Source organism: Stegostoma tigrinum, chromosome 29 (genome assembly GCF_030684315.1).
Source record: "Stegostoma tigrinum isolate sSteTig4 chromosome 29, sSteTig4.hap1, whole genome shotgun sequence".
NCBI lineage: Eukaryota > Metazoa > Chordata > Chondrichthyes > Orectolobiformes > Stegostomatidae > Stegostoma > Stegostoma tigrinum.
Window position 1 is genome coordinate 7582967 of NC_081382.1, and position 16645 is coordinate 7599611.

At 44.3% G+C, this 16645-nt stretch overlaps 1 protein-coding gene across 1 annotated transcript; it reads left to right on the forward strand.

Moving 5' to 3' along the window:
- Window positions 1–1058: 1058 nt before the first annotated feature.
- On the forward strand, window positions 1059–15680 carry pou5f3 (POU domain, class 5, transcription factor 3). Its single transcript, XM_048559177.1, has 5 exons — window positions 1059–1709; window positions 2174–2285; window positions 10355–10485; window positions 11635–11799; window positions 15435–15680. The coding sequence occupies exons 1-5, from the start codon at window positions 1059–1061 to the stop codon at window positions 15678–15680; spliced, it is 1305 nt and encodes a 434-aa protein (XP_048415134.1).
- Window positions 15681–16645: the final 965 nt, after the last annotated feature.

The following is a 16645-nucleotide window of genomic DNA, read 5'->3' on the forward strand; positions in this document are numbered from 1 at the left end:
GGCTGGCTCCACACACTATAAACAGATTTTTTTTGTTTTGAAGCCGGTAACTCTGTAAGTTGTTTGACTGCAGGCATGATCTGAGGGCTGTACAAATGGGGGTGAAGTTCTGGTCGGAAGTGAAGCCCCGGGAGTCCCCATTCTCTCTGCGGCCCCAAGTGCAGAGGATTAGCGCCGTGTCTGAGCACTGCAACCGCACACAATGCTCAGGCGGTTCCTTTCATTCATTGTCCTTTAGCCTCTCATAGGCATCTCCCCCACTGTTCCTGCCGACAGGCGGCCCATAAATAAATCAAACCCGGCTTCCCTCTCACCATTATGCCATTATCTATTTACGGTTTCAAAAAGAGAGTATCCGTGCGTGTTCAGATCCTTGCGTAAGGCTCATAGAGTGAGAGATTTTAAGAAATGTGTGACTTGTGGGATCACACTGTGCCGCGCAGGAAAGAATGCATCGCTTCATCCCCAAATGTATTCTTATCTGATGTGCTAACATCGAGAAAGCAATTTAAACAGAAATTAAGCTAAATTAGTAAATTGAATGTGGCCATTTCCTCTCCTCCCTACAAAGATTTTCAATGAGGATCCTTTTCTGCCCCTGTTAAATTCCTCAGATTAAGTTTCTAATGTTCCTCTAAAAGGACTGTGTCTCTCATGCTCATGGGGGGAACGGGAATCTGTTAGTATGAGTTCACCGTTCACCGTTCACATCTACGTTGAACCTCCCCACTTATGTTTACACTTCTGCAAGTTAACAGCCACTCAAATGAAAGCCAGGCTGCCTTCTACCTTCCTTGCAGCAACTGTCAATCAATGGGCAAGACTAGGAGAAGCATCAAGTTCATTTACACCTTCCCCCACTCCAAACCCAGCGCCAATAAGAAGGGTTTCAATTAACATATTGATCCAATCAGACTGCCCAGTCAAGTGGAACCCACCCTTCCCGTTCTCTGGCTCAATGAGTTGCAAGCTTGAGGTTGGTTTGACCTCTTCAACGATGGGCCTTTGTAGCTAGGTGGTAGGTAGTGTGTGAGCTTCTCAGAGTGATTGCCTGCGGAATGTCAGTTAGTCCTGGTCAAGGTGCTAATGGGGCTAAATCAGTCCAGTCTCCAGAGAGAGCAGCTCTGGTACCTTTTGGGAATGGGGTTGCTCAGGATGTGGGTGCCCAGTTTTACAAACCTGGTTACAATGGCCTCTCAGCCCAGTATCTCTTTCCTTTCCAACCTCTGAAAGGGGAATATGGCCGCTCTGAGTCACCTGTAGGAGACTGTGCAGCGGTTTCCCACTCAAGTTATTGGTATCCCTTCCCTGGTGCTGAGCCAGTACCAACCCATCGAGCTGGCCACCAAAGCCAACTGGCAGCAGCTGGAGGATACATCAACCGGCCGGAGGTTAAAACCGAGAAGGAGAGCAGAGGTTACCCCCAGGAGGTGAGGTACAGTTCGCCCAGTGGCCCGGGTCCTTCCTACCCTCCCCGATGGAGCAGCCCGTTTTGGCAGCCGGCCCTGGCCGCATCCAGTAGCAATTCAAGCCCCGGCTCCTCCTCGTCCTCGGGGCCGCTTCCCAGTCAGAACTATGGGCCCTTCCCTTCACCCCCCCAGGTGTATCCTAGCCCTTCCCAGCACAGAGACAGCAGTCAACCTCTCCAACCCAACACTGGTTCCACCGGCACGGCCAGCGAGGAAGGTCAATCCAGCGACAGCGAGGAGGTAAATCTCTCTCCCTCTTATGTTCAAAAGCACCCCTGGCTTACAGCTCTGAGGATTTATGTTTCTACTTTACTTTTGTTTTTGTTGTTGCGCAGGTTACAACAGAATGTTCCACCTTTTTCCTCCCTAAAAAAGTGTCTTGAACTCTCCAGGCCTCCTCCTGGCATGTGATAAGCAGGTTTATCTCCCTACTTGCATTCTTCCCTCCTCTGTGTTTCTTTGAATTTTCTGATTTTAATAAAGTTTAATCCTTTTTTCATATGTGGTTTTCTGACCCCTGAGGAATATCAGGATTTTTTTGTTTTTAAAGCGTTTGACTAGAGAATTGTGTTGGCCAGTAATTCCAACATCAGTGGGGTACATAAGCTGTTAACTGTATTCACTGTGAGATTTGTTATTTCAATAATCTAAATTCTTGCTGTGTGAGCGGACCTCCGATTTTAACCCCTTCTTGTGTCTTAAAGGAGTACCCCACCAAGGAGAAAATGGAACAGTTTGCTAAAGAACTTAAGCACAAGAGAATTACGCTTGGCTTCACACAAGCTGATGTTGGATTAGCTTTGGGGAATCTCTATGGTGAGTGTCCCTTCTGTGTTTTGAAGGAATGGTGTACGTTTATTGGGATAGTTGGCTTTAAAAGCCATTAATACTGTAACTTCATAAAGAATAAGCAGTGCATTGCCACAGTTTTTGGGGATGAGTTCTCTGACTTGGCACCAGATCTGGTGTGTTAAAATGTCACATCTCTATAAACATGTGGGGATTCTATCTATAATAGTAAGGTATGATATTTGGGTGGGAGCTTGTGATATAAAAGTAAGATGTGGGTCATGTAATACAGCAGAATTCAGTGAAGTATCTTTTTATAAAGAAGGCATCATGGCTCAATGGTTAGCACTGCTGCCTCACTGAGCAAGGGACCCAGGTTTGCTTCCAGCCTCGGGCGACTGTCTGTGTGGGTTTGTTCTGGTTTCTTCCCACGGACCAAAGATATGCAGGCCAGGTGGATTGGCCCTGCCAAATTACACAAGGCATTCAGGGATATGCAAGTTTGGTGCATTAGCCATTGGGAAATGTGGTAACAGCAATAGGGTAGGGGGATGGATCTCGGAGCGGTGGTGTGGGCTTGTTAGGCCAAATGGCCTATTTCTTTGCTGAGGGAATTCTTTCTAACTTGCCAGTTTTACCTTGGGAGGGTGACTGGTCAGGCCAGTGGTTTTCAGGAGTGGGATTGTGCAGTCTGTCAATTCAAAAGAATTGTCTTGAAATATTGATATGTCAAGGAGGTTGCAGTTGGTGAAAGTCATGAGGGAAGAGGTGTGGAGGCCAGAAAGAAACAGATGTGAACTCAGTGTTGAAATTTGAACTGTCATGTTGTGCAGAATTGCAATTCTCAGGGTAACATGTGAAAAGCTAAATTCCATCACGCTAGTCAGAAGCCAGATGAAACAATCTTTGTTAACAGCCCTGTGGTAATACCATCTTACCAGTTCCCACAGTGATGAGGTGCCAGACAGAAAAGCTTGAATTATGTAGAGCCTGGGTTTTTGAAAAATTTTGATGGAACACTTAGCATTCCCAGTGGGACCTGCATGATGAAATGATCCATCAGTGACAGTCTGATATCATTGCGGATACCTTACATTTGGAAAGCAATGGCTCACGAAATTCCAAGGTAATAGTGATGTGGACATTGCATTTGAAAATATGCAGTTTGTACAGTAGTGCCGCGCTCTCTTGCGCTCGCTCTCTCCACTTGTCCATCTTCCTTACAATCCTGAAGGCATTGACTTGGACAACTAGTTCCACAGGTGCCCATGTTGCTTCCTTACTTGACCATCGCTGGAATCCCAGAGATAGTGACTGTGTTTACATTTTGTGTGCTCAGGGTAACCTAATGAAGTGGCCTACCTGCTGAGCTCCCCTTACCTGACATCTAAATCAGGAAGGGCTCACTGGACACCAAACCAGAAGCCTAAGAACTGCGGTGGTGGAAATCAGACGCACAAACCAAAATTGCTGGGAAAAGGCAGCATCAGTGGAGATAGCATTTCAGGTTTAGTGACTCTTCAGAGCCTAAAAACTTAATTCTGCTCTCACTCCACAGATGCTACTAGACCAGTAACTTCTGTTTTTATCTCCTAATTTGTACAAATGATTTTCCCCCTCTTTGTTCCAATTGGAACAGAACCCACAACCTACCATTTCATGGCTCAAGAGTTAGCTGTTGTTGGAGCCTGTTATTACATTCCTCACCCTTCATTCAAGGACTGGAAACTAGGGTTATTCTTGCAGCAGGAATATTTGAGATTTAATAAGGCTTTCTAAATCATGAAGGGCTTGAGCATAAATAAGCTTTTTTTCCACTGAAGGGCATGGAGTCAATGAACAAGAGCATCAGGAGAGTATCCACTACTCACTCATGGGGTATTGGTGTCACTGGCTAGGCCAGCATTTATTGTCTGTCCCTCATTGCCCCTTGAGAAGGTGGTATTGAGCTGCCACCTCAAACTGCTGCAGGTTGACCCACAATGCTGTTGGGGATGTAATTCCAGGATTTTTTGACCTGGCGACAGTGAAGGGACGGTGATATATTTCCAAGTTGAGATGATAACTTGTTTGCATGGGGAGTTTGTGCTCTGGAATACACTGCCTGAGGAGCAGATGAAAAACACCTTGGATAACTTGTAGCAATTTGAGAAACGCTTGAAGGAATGGAGCAGGTTAACAGCTGCGCAGGGCGGTGAGCAATGTGTGAGCTTGTAGAGAAAAGGCAGTGGAAACACCAATTGACTAGCTGTCAAGGGCTAGCGCAGGCACAATGGACCAAATGGCTCCCTGTATCAGCATACGATTGTTAAATATGTTTGTCTCTGCTGTGATTGCGGTTCTATTCCTGCAGCTTGCCTTCCTAGCGATGAGATGTTTTGGTGGTTCTTGACACCAGGGAGCTGACCAATTTCTCTCTCTTTTTTTTTTGTTGAACATGCAGTTCCATGGAGTCTCTGCTGGAACCTTGGCCTGATGAGGCCTCAGCTTACGGACCTGGTTGACCATTTTTCTCAGTGTTAATGTAAGCGTAGGCGGTATGCCTGAGTGGAGCTTGCATGTACAATTCATGGTTAACTGAGCCAAATTGCTATTTATAAGGATGCAGTCTTCGATCTGAAGTGATACTCTTTGTTGAGATCGATGGCATTCCTACTGCAACCTCCCTAACCTGCAAATCAGGGTTAATTGTCTGATACTGCAGCACCCAGGTCACTGTTTGTAGTGTGTATTGATACTAATTGCAAAACATTTAACTTCTATGCGACCATTTCATTCCTTGACTTGAAATACAATTTGGATTATAGTGAATGTGTGACTGTGCTGTTATTGTGTTGTATGAGCAAAATACTACAGATGCTGGAAACTTGAACTGAAAACAAAGGAGACACTGAGCAGGTCAAGTAGCATCTGTGGATAGTGCTAATGTTTAAAACAGACATTTTTCAGAAGTCCTATTTGACTCTGACTTTTCTTTCCCTACAAATGCTGAGTGTTTCTAGCACTTTGCATTTGTGTTTCTATTTTCACCCATCTATTTAACTTTTTAGGCTGACCTATTGCCTTCTGCCCTCTTAACACTGTTCAAAATGTCCCTTGAATCCTGACTTGCACCAAGTGCTGTCCTACCTGCTGATCCACGTGGGCTCCAAACTCCTTTCCTGGCTGTAAGAACCTATTCAGATCTGCTGAGATTGTAACTTGTGGGGAGAGTGATGTGTAAAAGTGAAGGAGAAATGAGTCATTTCTAACCCATCTAGCAAAGGGATTTGCTCTTGCTAAAGTTAGCTGGTGGATTCCATCAAAAGTTGTGATGTCTAGTTGTGATTCCTGCAGTTGGACACCAGCGTTCTACATCTTCCCCAGGAGCATCTAAAGTCTTGTTTTCACCAAGAAGGTTACATTGCCCCCTGTTGGTCCAGCTACCGGGTAGATCTGAAGCTGACTGCATTGTCCCTTTTGTACACCACCAAAAGTTGCTGGAAAAGCTCAGCAGGTCTGGCAGCGTCAACAGAGTTCTAGGGAGGGGTCACCGCATCTGAGGCATTAACTGATTTCTTTTCCCTTCAGATTCTGTCAGACCTACTGAGCTTTTCCAGAAATTTCTGTTTTTGTTCCTGATTTACAGTATCTGCAGTTCTTTTGGTTTTTCTCCCTTCTGTAAACAACCAGTTTCTGATTTAAGGCTCTCAGCAAATCACTTGCTATACTTCCCTGCTTAATTACTCTGCTTGGAAATCCTTTCAGAAAACTGCATCGTGTTCCTGTAATTCCCTGCATTTAAGAACTAATTTTCTATCCAGTTATTGTCATTCTCTTTCCTTCTATGAATCTTTATCTCTGGTCACAAGGCTGGAAGCTTGTAAAAGGCTTTCTGTAAATCCTTGCTGTGCCTTGGCAAACATAGTCTATCCTTTACTGTGCATGGCATTCACAGATACACACATTCAAGGCTGGTTTGTAATCAGGAAGGGATTAGAGGATTATATGGTAAAGGCAGAAAAGTTGAGTTGAGGATTATCAGGTCAGATGTGATCTCATTGAATGATAGACCAGACAAGATGGGCTGAAAGGTATATTTCTGACCCTTCGCCTTATGGTTGCTAGAACCCCACCCCCACCCCGGCCGGCTGTTATGGGAATATTTTAAGTGATTTGTGCCCTTTTTTAATTGGCAGTTCTGAAGAATGTTGTAATTTATTGAAGTAAAGGCCAACTATAGTCCTTGAGTAAGACAGGACACAGACGATTAGACCAGAGATGCAGACAATTCAGTTGCTAATTTAAAGTTGCTTGTTCTGATCGCTTTTGTAACGAAACACTAAGCAAGCATTTCACACCATAATTACATCCACAACAGCCCCTCTGCTTGGAGGGTGTTATTTCTACAACCTGAGTGTACTATCTTCCCAATGTAGGTTCCTGTCTTTGATTTCTGAAACTGGTAAGAGATATTGAATGTGACAGGGCAGGAGAATCAATCATATTGGTCATAGGAATAATGTTCCACAGCAAGTTTGAGAGCTAGACTCTAAATTATTAAGCAGCCCCAAAGACAGTATTCTCTGGATTGATAATTGACTGACATGAAAGTGGATATATGGACAAAGATTTGAAATTTCAATGTACGTGATCATGTGACAGCCGAGGTTAGAACTGAATATTTGGGGCAGTTAAATGTCTCAAATTATGGACAAAATGAAAGACAGGATCCTGTGTAGCCCTGATGAAAGATGATGCAAGAACAGGAGTATTGGAATTTGGAAATAAATAAGGATGGAAAGCAGTGTTTATAGACATCCTGACAGGAACTGTCTTGGGCAGGCAAGAAATAAATGAGCTTCTGACTGGCAGTACCATAACTAGTGAATTCTTTTAGTATTTGTGTGGACTGTGTGTAGCTACAAGAATACATCAGAGGAATCCTACAGCAATCCCCAAAACTTGTCTGTCACCCATAAGATAAGAGCTAGTTGTTTCATCCTTGCAGTATACAATGAGAAGAGTTTTGGTTACAACCTATATTCATAATTTCAGATGGTCCAGTAACATATCTACACTTTGCAGACAGAAAGCCAAGTGGAAATGTTGGCTGGAAATATTTGGGTTAAAATTGGGCAGGGGAAGATAATGCGGGGAAATTATTTCTTTTTAGTTGGAAGAAGTGAAAACTCTACTTGAAAGAGTTTTTGGAAAAGATGTATAAGGATGTTGCCAGGGTTGGAGGGTTTCAGCTGTAGGGAGAGGCTGGATAGGCTGGAACTATTTTCCCCCCTCTAGCGCTGGAGGTTGAAAGGTGAACTTGTAGAAGTTCATAAATATCATGAGGGCCATGGATAGGTGAATAACCAAGGTCCTTTTTTCTCTCCCCAGTGTAGGGGAATCCAAAACTAGAGGGCATAGGTTTAAGGTGAGCAGGAAAGACTTAAGACTGACTTAAGGAGCAACTTTTTCTCACAGAAGGTAGTGCTTGTATGGAATGAGCTGCCAGTGGAAGTGGTGGAGGCTCATACAATAACACTTAAAAGGCATTGGATGGCTATAGAAATGGAAAGCATTTAGAGGGACATGGGTCAAATGCTGGCAAATGGGACTGGATTAACTTAGGATATATGATCAGCACAGATGAGTTGGACTGAAGAGTCAGTTTCCATGCTGTGCGTAACTGTCTATATAAAGTTTTGCCTGTTTGGATGCCCTTGTATATGAGGCCAATATACACGTTGTCTCTTATTGCATTGTTAGGAGTACAGTAATAAGGAAGCCTTGCTATTCATGTGCAGGGTTTTGGTGAGACCACATCAGTACTGTACATCAATTCTGATGTATCTGCTTGGAGGGAACTTATCAAAGGTTCATTGGGTAAGGTCCTCCTGGAAGAGGTGGAGTTGAGTGGCCTTGTACACTCCAGAATTCAGAGATGGGTGATCTCGTTGGAGCATTGAGGGGGCTTAACAAGGGAGATTCTGAGGGGCTGTTTCACTGACTGGAGAGTAACAAACTAGTGTGCAAGGACTCTGGGATAAGGCATTGGCCAGCATTTGGACTAAGATGAGACCTTCTCCACTCTGGTCCAGAGGTGGTTGCAAGTGTTCAGTATGCTGTCAGATTTTGGAAACCACCTCCTTGACCATGACTCCACCAAAAAACTTCAAGCCATTGTGTCCACTACAGTCACTAACATCATATCACCCAGTGATTTCTCCCTGCACCAACTCCCCACTCCACGCAGCTCACTTCTGATTTCTGTCCACAGATGCTGCCAGACCTGAGCTTTTCCAGCAATTTGGTTTTGTTTCATTATTCTGAGACTGATTAAGATTTTTGGACTCTGCAAAGAGTTCAACATCTTGTAAATTGGGTGGGACAGTCGGACTGTGAGATTAAAATGGACTGTAATCTTGCTGAAAGACAGTTTGGGCTCGCATCCATATGGCCTACTCCCCATTCTTGCACTTGTACTGATGTGTGTTCAGGTGGGAGCTGCGATAAGGTGGTTTGTGGATCTTCACCTGACATGTAGTAACTAGTAGAGTTGACAAGGGGGAGCCAGTCAATATGGTATATTTGGACTTCCAGAAAGTGTTTGACAAAGTTCCACATAAGAGATTAATGTGCAAGATTAAAGCGCATGGGTTTGGGGGAAGTATACTGACATGGATAGGAAACCATTTCCTCTGCCAACCAAGGAGTAGGAATTAATGCATCCTTTTCAAATTGGCAGGCAGTAACTAGTGGGGTGCCTAAGGGATTGGTTTGGATGAAAGAACAAAACATAACATCTCCAAGTTTGCAGATGATATCAAGTTGAGTGGGAGGGTGAACTGTGAGGATTCAGAAATCCTTCATGTTCTCGACAGGTTGGGTGAAGTGGGAAAATCCATGGCAGATGCAGTTTAATTTGGATAAATGTGAGGTTATTCACTTCAGAAATAAAAACAGGTAAGCAGATTACTATCTGGCTATAAATTGGGAGAGGGGAGTGTGCAGCGGGACCTGGGTGTCGCAGCAGGTGGTAAAGAAGGCAAATGGTATGTTGGCCTTCATTGCAAGAGGTTTTGAGAACAGAGCAGGGATGTTGTTACAGCTGTACAGGGACTTGGTGAGACCACACCCAGAATATTGTGTGCAGCTTTGGTCTCTCTTTTTTTCAGAAGGATGCTTTCGTTGGACAGTGCAGAGAAAGCAGATTGCAGGCTGACTCTGGGGATGGTTGGTCTGACGAATGAGGAGAGATTGATTTGGGTTGGAATTGTTTTTGCTAGAGTTCAGATGAATGGGGGGGTGGGGGTGGTGCGGAATCTCATAAAATTCTAACAGGAATGGACAGGGTAGATGCTGGGAGGCTGTTCCTGATGGTGAGTGTGTCCAGAGCCAGGGGTCACGGTATGAGGATTCAGGGGAGACAATTTAGGATGGATGTCGGACACTTACTTCACCCAAAGAGTGATGAGCCTGTGGAATTCATTACCACAGGAAGTAGTTGATGCCAAAACATTGAATGTATTCAAGAAGGGACTAGTTATAGCACTTGGAATGAATAGGATCAAAGGTTATGGAAGGAATGCAGGGTTAGGCTATTTGAGTTGGATGATCTGCCATGACCGTGAAAAATGGTAGGGCATGCTTGAAGGGCTGAATGGCCATCTTGTGCTCCGATCGTCTGTTTATCCACCTCCCTTCTCATGATGCTGGGATAACAGCTGGCAGAGAGAGCATTTTCTTGTCTTCTGCCCCTGAACCAGAGAGTATGGAGGCCAGTTATAACAGCTCGACTCCCATTCAGGCTGAGGTTGCTGTATTGGACTTATTGTCAAATGCCTGACACCATGTGCATGGCCCAGTAAGAATCACTTCTGTTTAAACCTACAAGTCAGCCTGCACTTACGGTAAAACTTAGATCGAGTTGTGTATAAAAGGGCAGCTAACTCTTGTTGCCCGGGCAGCGTCCAGCAGAAGAACAGCTACTCTCCTAAATCAGACCATCTGATATTGTGTAGGAGCGACGGTCTCTGCACCTTTTCTATTTAATTTTAAAAAGTTGCTCACTACCTTGACAATACCCCTTGCGATAACTGTTCACTTTCTGTTTTTAGGGAAGATGTTCAGTCAGACCACTATCTGCAGGTTTGAAGCTCTCCAGTTGAGTTTCAAAAACATGTGCAAATTGAAGCCAATACTTCAGCGCTGGCTGAATGATGCAGAGAATAATGGCAGCCTGCCTGAGGTGGGTGTACGCTCGGAGTTTAATACACACCTTTCATAGCTATTGATGTGCTGGGTGGAGCACTGAGCGTTGACAAAGTTTTCCAGAAACTATTGCAGACCCGTCACAGACTGCTAAAGAAACACGCATTTTTGATTTTATTTTCGCGATGAGGTGGATGGGCACAGGGATAGTGTGTATTTCTGTTTAATAAAGTCTTCCATCTGTGATTGAAGTGCATGTGAGAACAGCCTTTGGTTAAAAATCAGCAAACACACTCATAACCATATTTTAAACTCGGATTCTCCCCAGCCTGTGTGGTTCATTTAAGCTTTGTCTATCTAATCCTCCCTCTCATGAGGTAATGTTTTGACATTCTCAGCTGATGTATTTGGCAAAATGTTGGACTCAATCTTGCAGTTTTTTAAATTTTAAAGATGGCAACAGACTTATCTGCTGTCACTGCTAAATGGGACAGGCTTTGAATGGATCTAGCAACTCAACTGAACATCCATGAGGTGCTGTGGCCATCAACAGCAGAATTGTACTCCAGCACAATCTGTAACCTTGTGGCTCAGTATATGGTCTGTAGATTACCATTGACCAGAAACGCAACTGGGCGTACCACATAAAGATGTGCTGCAAGAGCAGGTCAGAGGCTGGGAATACTGTGGTGTGCGACGCCCCACCTGACTTTCCAAAGCCTGTCCACCATCTACAAGGCACAAACCGCGAGTGTGATAGAATAACCCCATGTAAATGGATGGGTGCAGTTCTGGCAATAATCAAGCTTGATAGCATCCAGGACAGAGTAGCCCACTTGATTTTTGTACTTCATCCACTCAGTTATCAGTGTGTACTAGCTATAAGATGCACTGCAAAAATTCCAAACCCATGATCACTTCCCCCTGAAGGACATGGCAGCATATACCTAGGAGCACCCACTATCTGCAAATTTCCCTCCACCCTGACTTTGGAAATATCACTGGGCCAATGTGCCTCAGTAAGGGCATTGTGGGTCAACCCTGCAGCTGTTGCTGCAGGGCAGCTGGTGATGGAAAATAAATGCTGGCCTGGCCCAGCCAGCGATTTTTGTCTGTCCATGCTGTTCTTTCTTTGCGTTCAAAAGTCCCAAATGTGGTGATTGTTCTTTCATGCTCCTTCTCCCAGATCTGTAATGTAGAGCAGGTTCTGGATCAGTCCAGGAAACGGAAGAGGAGAACTAGCATTGAGAACGGCGTGAAGAGGAACTTGGAGACTTACTTCATGAAGTGTCCTAAGCCCACAAGTGAGGAGATCTCCCAGATTGCTGAAGATCTCTGCTTAGACAAAGAGGTGACTCTGCCTATTTCACAATCAGCCTTATTGCATTGTGCGCACACTTTCAGGGACATCAACTATGGACAACAGATATTGCCGGAGCTGACAAGCTCTGGCAAAATGCAGCAACTTGTCAGGTTGTCTTGACGACAGAGCTGTATTGGTTTTGGCAGGAAATTCCAGACCGTATTATCTCAGCAGAGTTGACAGGTAGGGTTTATGGGAATCTTGTATGCCAGAGGCCACAACCAAAGCAGCCTTGATCAGAGTTTCAGGGTTGGGTGAGCTTCTAACAATGTGAAGTGAATTTGAAAAAGATACAAATGCTAAAGTGGTGGCGCTGCCCAAGTCTCATTACTTCAGAAGTACTTTATTGGCTGTAAGGTGCCTTGGGGTATCCCATAGTTGTGAAAGGTGCTAATAACACATTGTTGTTATGGCATCACTCGGTTTTTAGATGTCATTGAGGGTCAGCACTTGGTTATAGATTCATGGGAGAAATAGAGAAAATGGCGTCGAAGTGGGAAGAGCACCCGATATAGTAATTCTTTAGTGTTGACTTAATCAATGCAAATGGAACCAGGCATGTGCTAGCTTATCCACTAAAGGAAAGCTGTTTGTGTTGCGGAAAGGGCAGAAAGTAAATTTGGATGCTTTTTTGAAAGTGGAGCTGTGGCAATGTGGAGAATGGATTTGGGTAGTGACAACTCTCTCTGGGAGGTGGAGATAGTCATGTGTCCTTGTCCCCTTTTTTGGAGTGCCTGAACACAGCAGCTGCTGTATTGTCTTTGTATATAATCAGTCTGAAAGTAGGAAATGTAGGCAGGTTGGACTCAGATGGACTTTGCTTTATACTCAAAGCTTCTGGCTTTCTTGAAGCAGAGTTTGTCTTTAGCTACTTGTGCGTGTACTTCTTGATAGATAAGACCATAAGAGACAAGAGTGGAAGGAAGGCCATTCGGCCCATCGTGTCCACTCCTCCATTTAATCATGGCTGGGCATTTCAACTCCACTTCCCTGCACTCTCCCCGTAGCCCTTGATTCCTTGCGACATCAAGAATTTATCGATCTCCGCCTTGAAGATATTTAACGTCCCGGCCTCCACTGCGCTCCATGGCAATGAATTCCACAAGCCCACCACACTCTGGCTGAAGAAATGTCTCCTCATTTCTGTTCTAAACTTACCCCCTCTAATTCTAAGGCTGTGCCCGTGGGTCCTAGTCTCTCTGCCTAACGGAAACAACTTCCCAGTGTCCACCCTTTCTAAGCCATACATTATCTTATAAGTTTCTACTATATCTCCCCTCAACCTTCTAAACTCTAATGAATACAACCCCAGGATCCTCAGTCGTTCATCATACGTTAAACCTACCATTCCAGGGATCATCCATGTGAATCTCCGCCGGACATGCTCCAGGGCCAGTCTGTCCTTCCTGAGGTGTGGGGCCCAAAACTGGACACAGTATCACACTCATTCGTTGTTTTGCCCTTCAGTGTCACGCTTCTACAGCCACTTTTAACTTGTCCCAAATCTAAGTGAACTTTCTTGATTGGTTTAACTCAAATTTTAACTTGTATAAAAGCCAACTACTGCAGGTGCCTGGAATCTGAAGTACAGAGATGAAGTTCTTGAATACTTGGCTAACCAAAAGATCTCAGCAGATTAGAAATGGACAAGTGTAATTCCTTAAGTCCAGAAAATTGGTAGACAAAAAAAAACCAGAAACAGATCAGTTAGCTTAAGGGGTAAGTGCTGGCAATCTGCATTCAGGAGACTGTAGTAGAACACTCAAAAGTTGAAGCGATCAGATAGTGTCAACATTGAGTAAAAGGGAAATAGTGTTTAATATGATAGGCCTCCCTTTGAGGAAGTAACAAGAATGCTTGATGTGGTGTACTTAAATTTCCAAAAAGCACAAGTAGTTGTGTTTTGTTAACTTGAATTGGCTGTAATTGGCAATTGAATAGTGGGTCTTGTTTGGATAACAGACTTTCTGCTCTACAGTTGTAGTGACTTCTCCATGGCAATAAGATGATTTTCTACAGTGTGAGGACACAGTTAACACATTATAGGAGAACCACCTGTACTTGATAAGGACCATATTAAAGGTTTCTATGCAATGTGCACAAATGGTAGCCCCAGATAGAGGTTTGGCTGGCTAACAAAGCAAGAGTCTGGGTAAATGGAGAGAAATCAGAGTTAATGTTTTGGGCCTGGTGACCCTTCCTCAGAACAATCACTAGACCTGAAACATTAATTTTGATTTCTCTTCACAGATGCTGCCAAACTTGGAGATTTTCCAGCAATCTCTATCTTTGTATCTGATTTACAGCCTTTGCAGTTCTTTTGGCTTTTATTTAGCAAGGGTAAATGGGCCACTTTCAGGTTGGCGAGATATTACTGGTGGAGTATTGCAAGGATCAATGCTGGGGCCTCCACTGCTTACAATCACTGGATGAAGGAGGCTGTGCGTATGGTTGCTAAATTGATTGGCTTTACAATTTATCTTCTTCCCAGTCCTGGAAAGGACATGTCTGTAAAGAGATGGGGATGGGTTGTGAGGTGGACACGAATTTGGTGGATGATATGTGATGTGTGAAATTGTGAGCTTGTTCAGTTTCGTAGGAACAATAGAAAAGCACTGTTATTGTGTTGGAGAGTGAAGACTAGTGTTTTCAGAGGATTTGTGTGCTGTGGTGCATGCATAGTGCCATTAGCTTTTGGTGCAGCAAGTGATTTATGACGGCAAATAGGATGTTGTTCATTTGGGCTGGCACGGTGGCTCAGTGGCTAGCACTGCAGCCTCAAGGCCAGGGACCTGGGTTTGATTCCACCCTTGGGTGACTGTCTGTGTGGAGTTTGCACATTCTACCTGTGTCTGTGTAGGTTTGCTCCGGTTTACTCCCACAAGCCAAAGATGCGCAGGCTAGGTTGATTGGCCATGCTAAATTGCCCATAATGTTCAGCGGAGAGTGGGTTATATGGGGATGGGTCTGGGTGGCATGCTCCAAGGACTTATTGGGCTGAAGGGCCTGTTTGCACACTGTAGGAGTTCTGTGATTGCAAGGAGAATGGTGCACAAGAAGCAGAATGGGATGTCATGATGACTTGACTGGGTGGATGTGAAGAGGATCGTTGCTGTTGTGGGCAAACATCTAGAACTAGGGGGCACACTTTGAAGTTGAGCATCTCCCATTGAAGACTGATCTAATGTGACACTTCTTTTGTTCTAAGGGTTGTTCAGACGTGATCTCCTCTCCCCCAGAAAGCAAGGTAGGCTGGGTGTCTGAATTTATTCAATGTCAGACCAGACAGTTTTGATAAACCAGGGACTTGAGGAGCAGACAGGAATGAGATTTGACCACGGTTCATCATTGCCTCTCAAATGGTGGGCAAGTTCAAGGAGCTGAATGGCCTGCACTTGCACTCCTGGAAATGAAGTGGTAATGTCAAGGGACTGGGATTCCAGAAGGCCAGGTGAATGCTTTGAGACCAAGCGTTCAAATCTGACCACAGCTGTTGGTTAAGTTCAGTTAACCAATCTGGAATCTAAAGTGAGTCTCAGCAAGGGTGACGATATTAAAATAAAATGCATTTGGTTCATGATCCTTTCTAAGACAGACTGATCTTTCATTTTTCTATTCTGTAGGTGATCAGAGTTTGGTTCTGCAATAGGCGACAGAAAGGGAAGAGGATGACTCTGCCATGTATGGAAGAAAATGATGTACAGATTCCTGAGGGGAGTCCACTCCACATGTCTCCTGGTTCTCTCATGTTACCTGAGCCCACAGTAACCCAAGGATACAGTGCACCTATGGTCCCACCTCCCATGTACATGCCACCCTTCCCTCAAGCTCTGCACCCCGCTGTCTCCATGGGCAATCACCCCAGTTAGGGGGTCATCTTTGACTCCAAGTGCGCGGACTTGTGATTCTAGTGATAACTGTTGGTAGAACCTGGATGAATGTCTCTAAACTATCCTGAGTGTAGGAACTAGGTGAGGGATATATTTGGTGCTAAATCTTAACCCTGTCTTCTGCCCTTTTGTCTCCAATTCTCCCTTTACTCATCTTCAATTCCAAATGGGATTGGGCACTCAGCTCATTTTATGAGAAATATTTAATGGGAATTCTCTAACTTATTAAAATACTTTGTAGCTTTTAATGTACACAATGTTTTATGATATATTTCCCCCTCTTTCTCTTACAGTAGGTCTAACACACTTTATGGAAGATGACTGAATATTTAAAATGATTTATAACATCCTTAAACTGTCCAGTGTTGAATTGTTTGCTGTTCAAAGCTTCTTTCACATGGCCCAGAATGCAAAGCTCTGTCTCAGTGAATCACTGTCAGAGGTACAGGAATTCGTCTGAAATGAACTTCAGTCATTCCCAGAGACTTGCTGAAGAACCTCTTTAATTTATGAAACTATCTGTCCTAAAATCTGTTTGCCTCAAGTGCATAATATTAGCTTTGGTTTTCATTTTGGTTCAGCGATCTGTCCCACAACTGGGAATGTGATAGCCGTGCCAGTGTTAAGAGATTGGTTTTAACATGCTGCTTTTTGGGGTTTATTCCGGAAAGTTACCAGTTGGGTTGATAGAGTTCTCCAGGTGGGGCTGCTCCATTAAAGGAAGCCTGGTAGCCGGGGCAAGGCCCAAGAATGTGTCTGTGTAAACTAGCTGGGCTCGGTAAAGCTCTGAGCCATCGAAGGATGAAAAGAGAAGCCCAGAGATGGACCTTGAGGTGCATAGCCCCAAAAAAAGGGGAATGTAGAAGTGTAAGTTGCTCTGTCAGATGTTAAAGTTTACTCATAGGACACAGGCCACCCTATTTGTTCAGCCTTACGCAATTGTA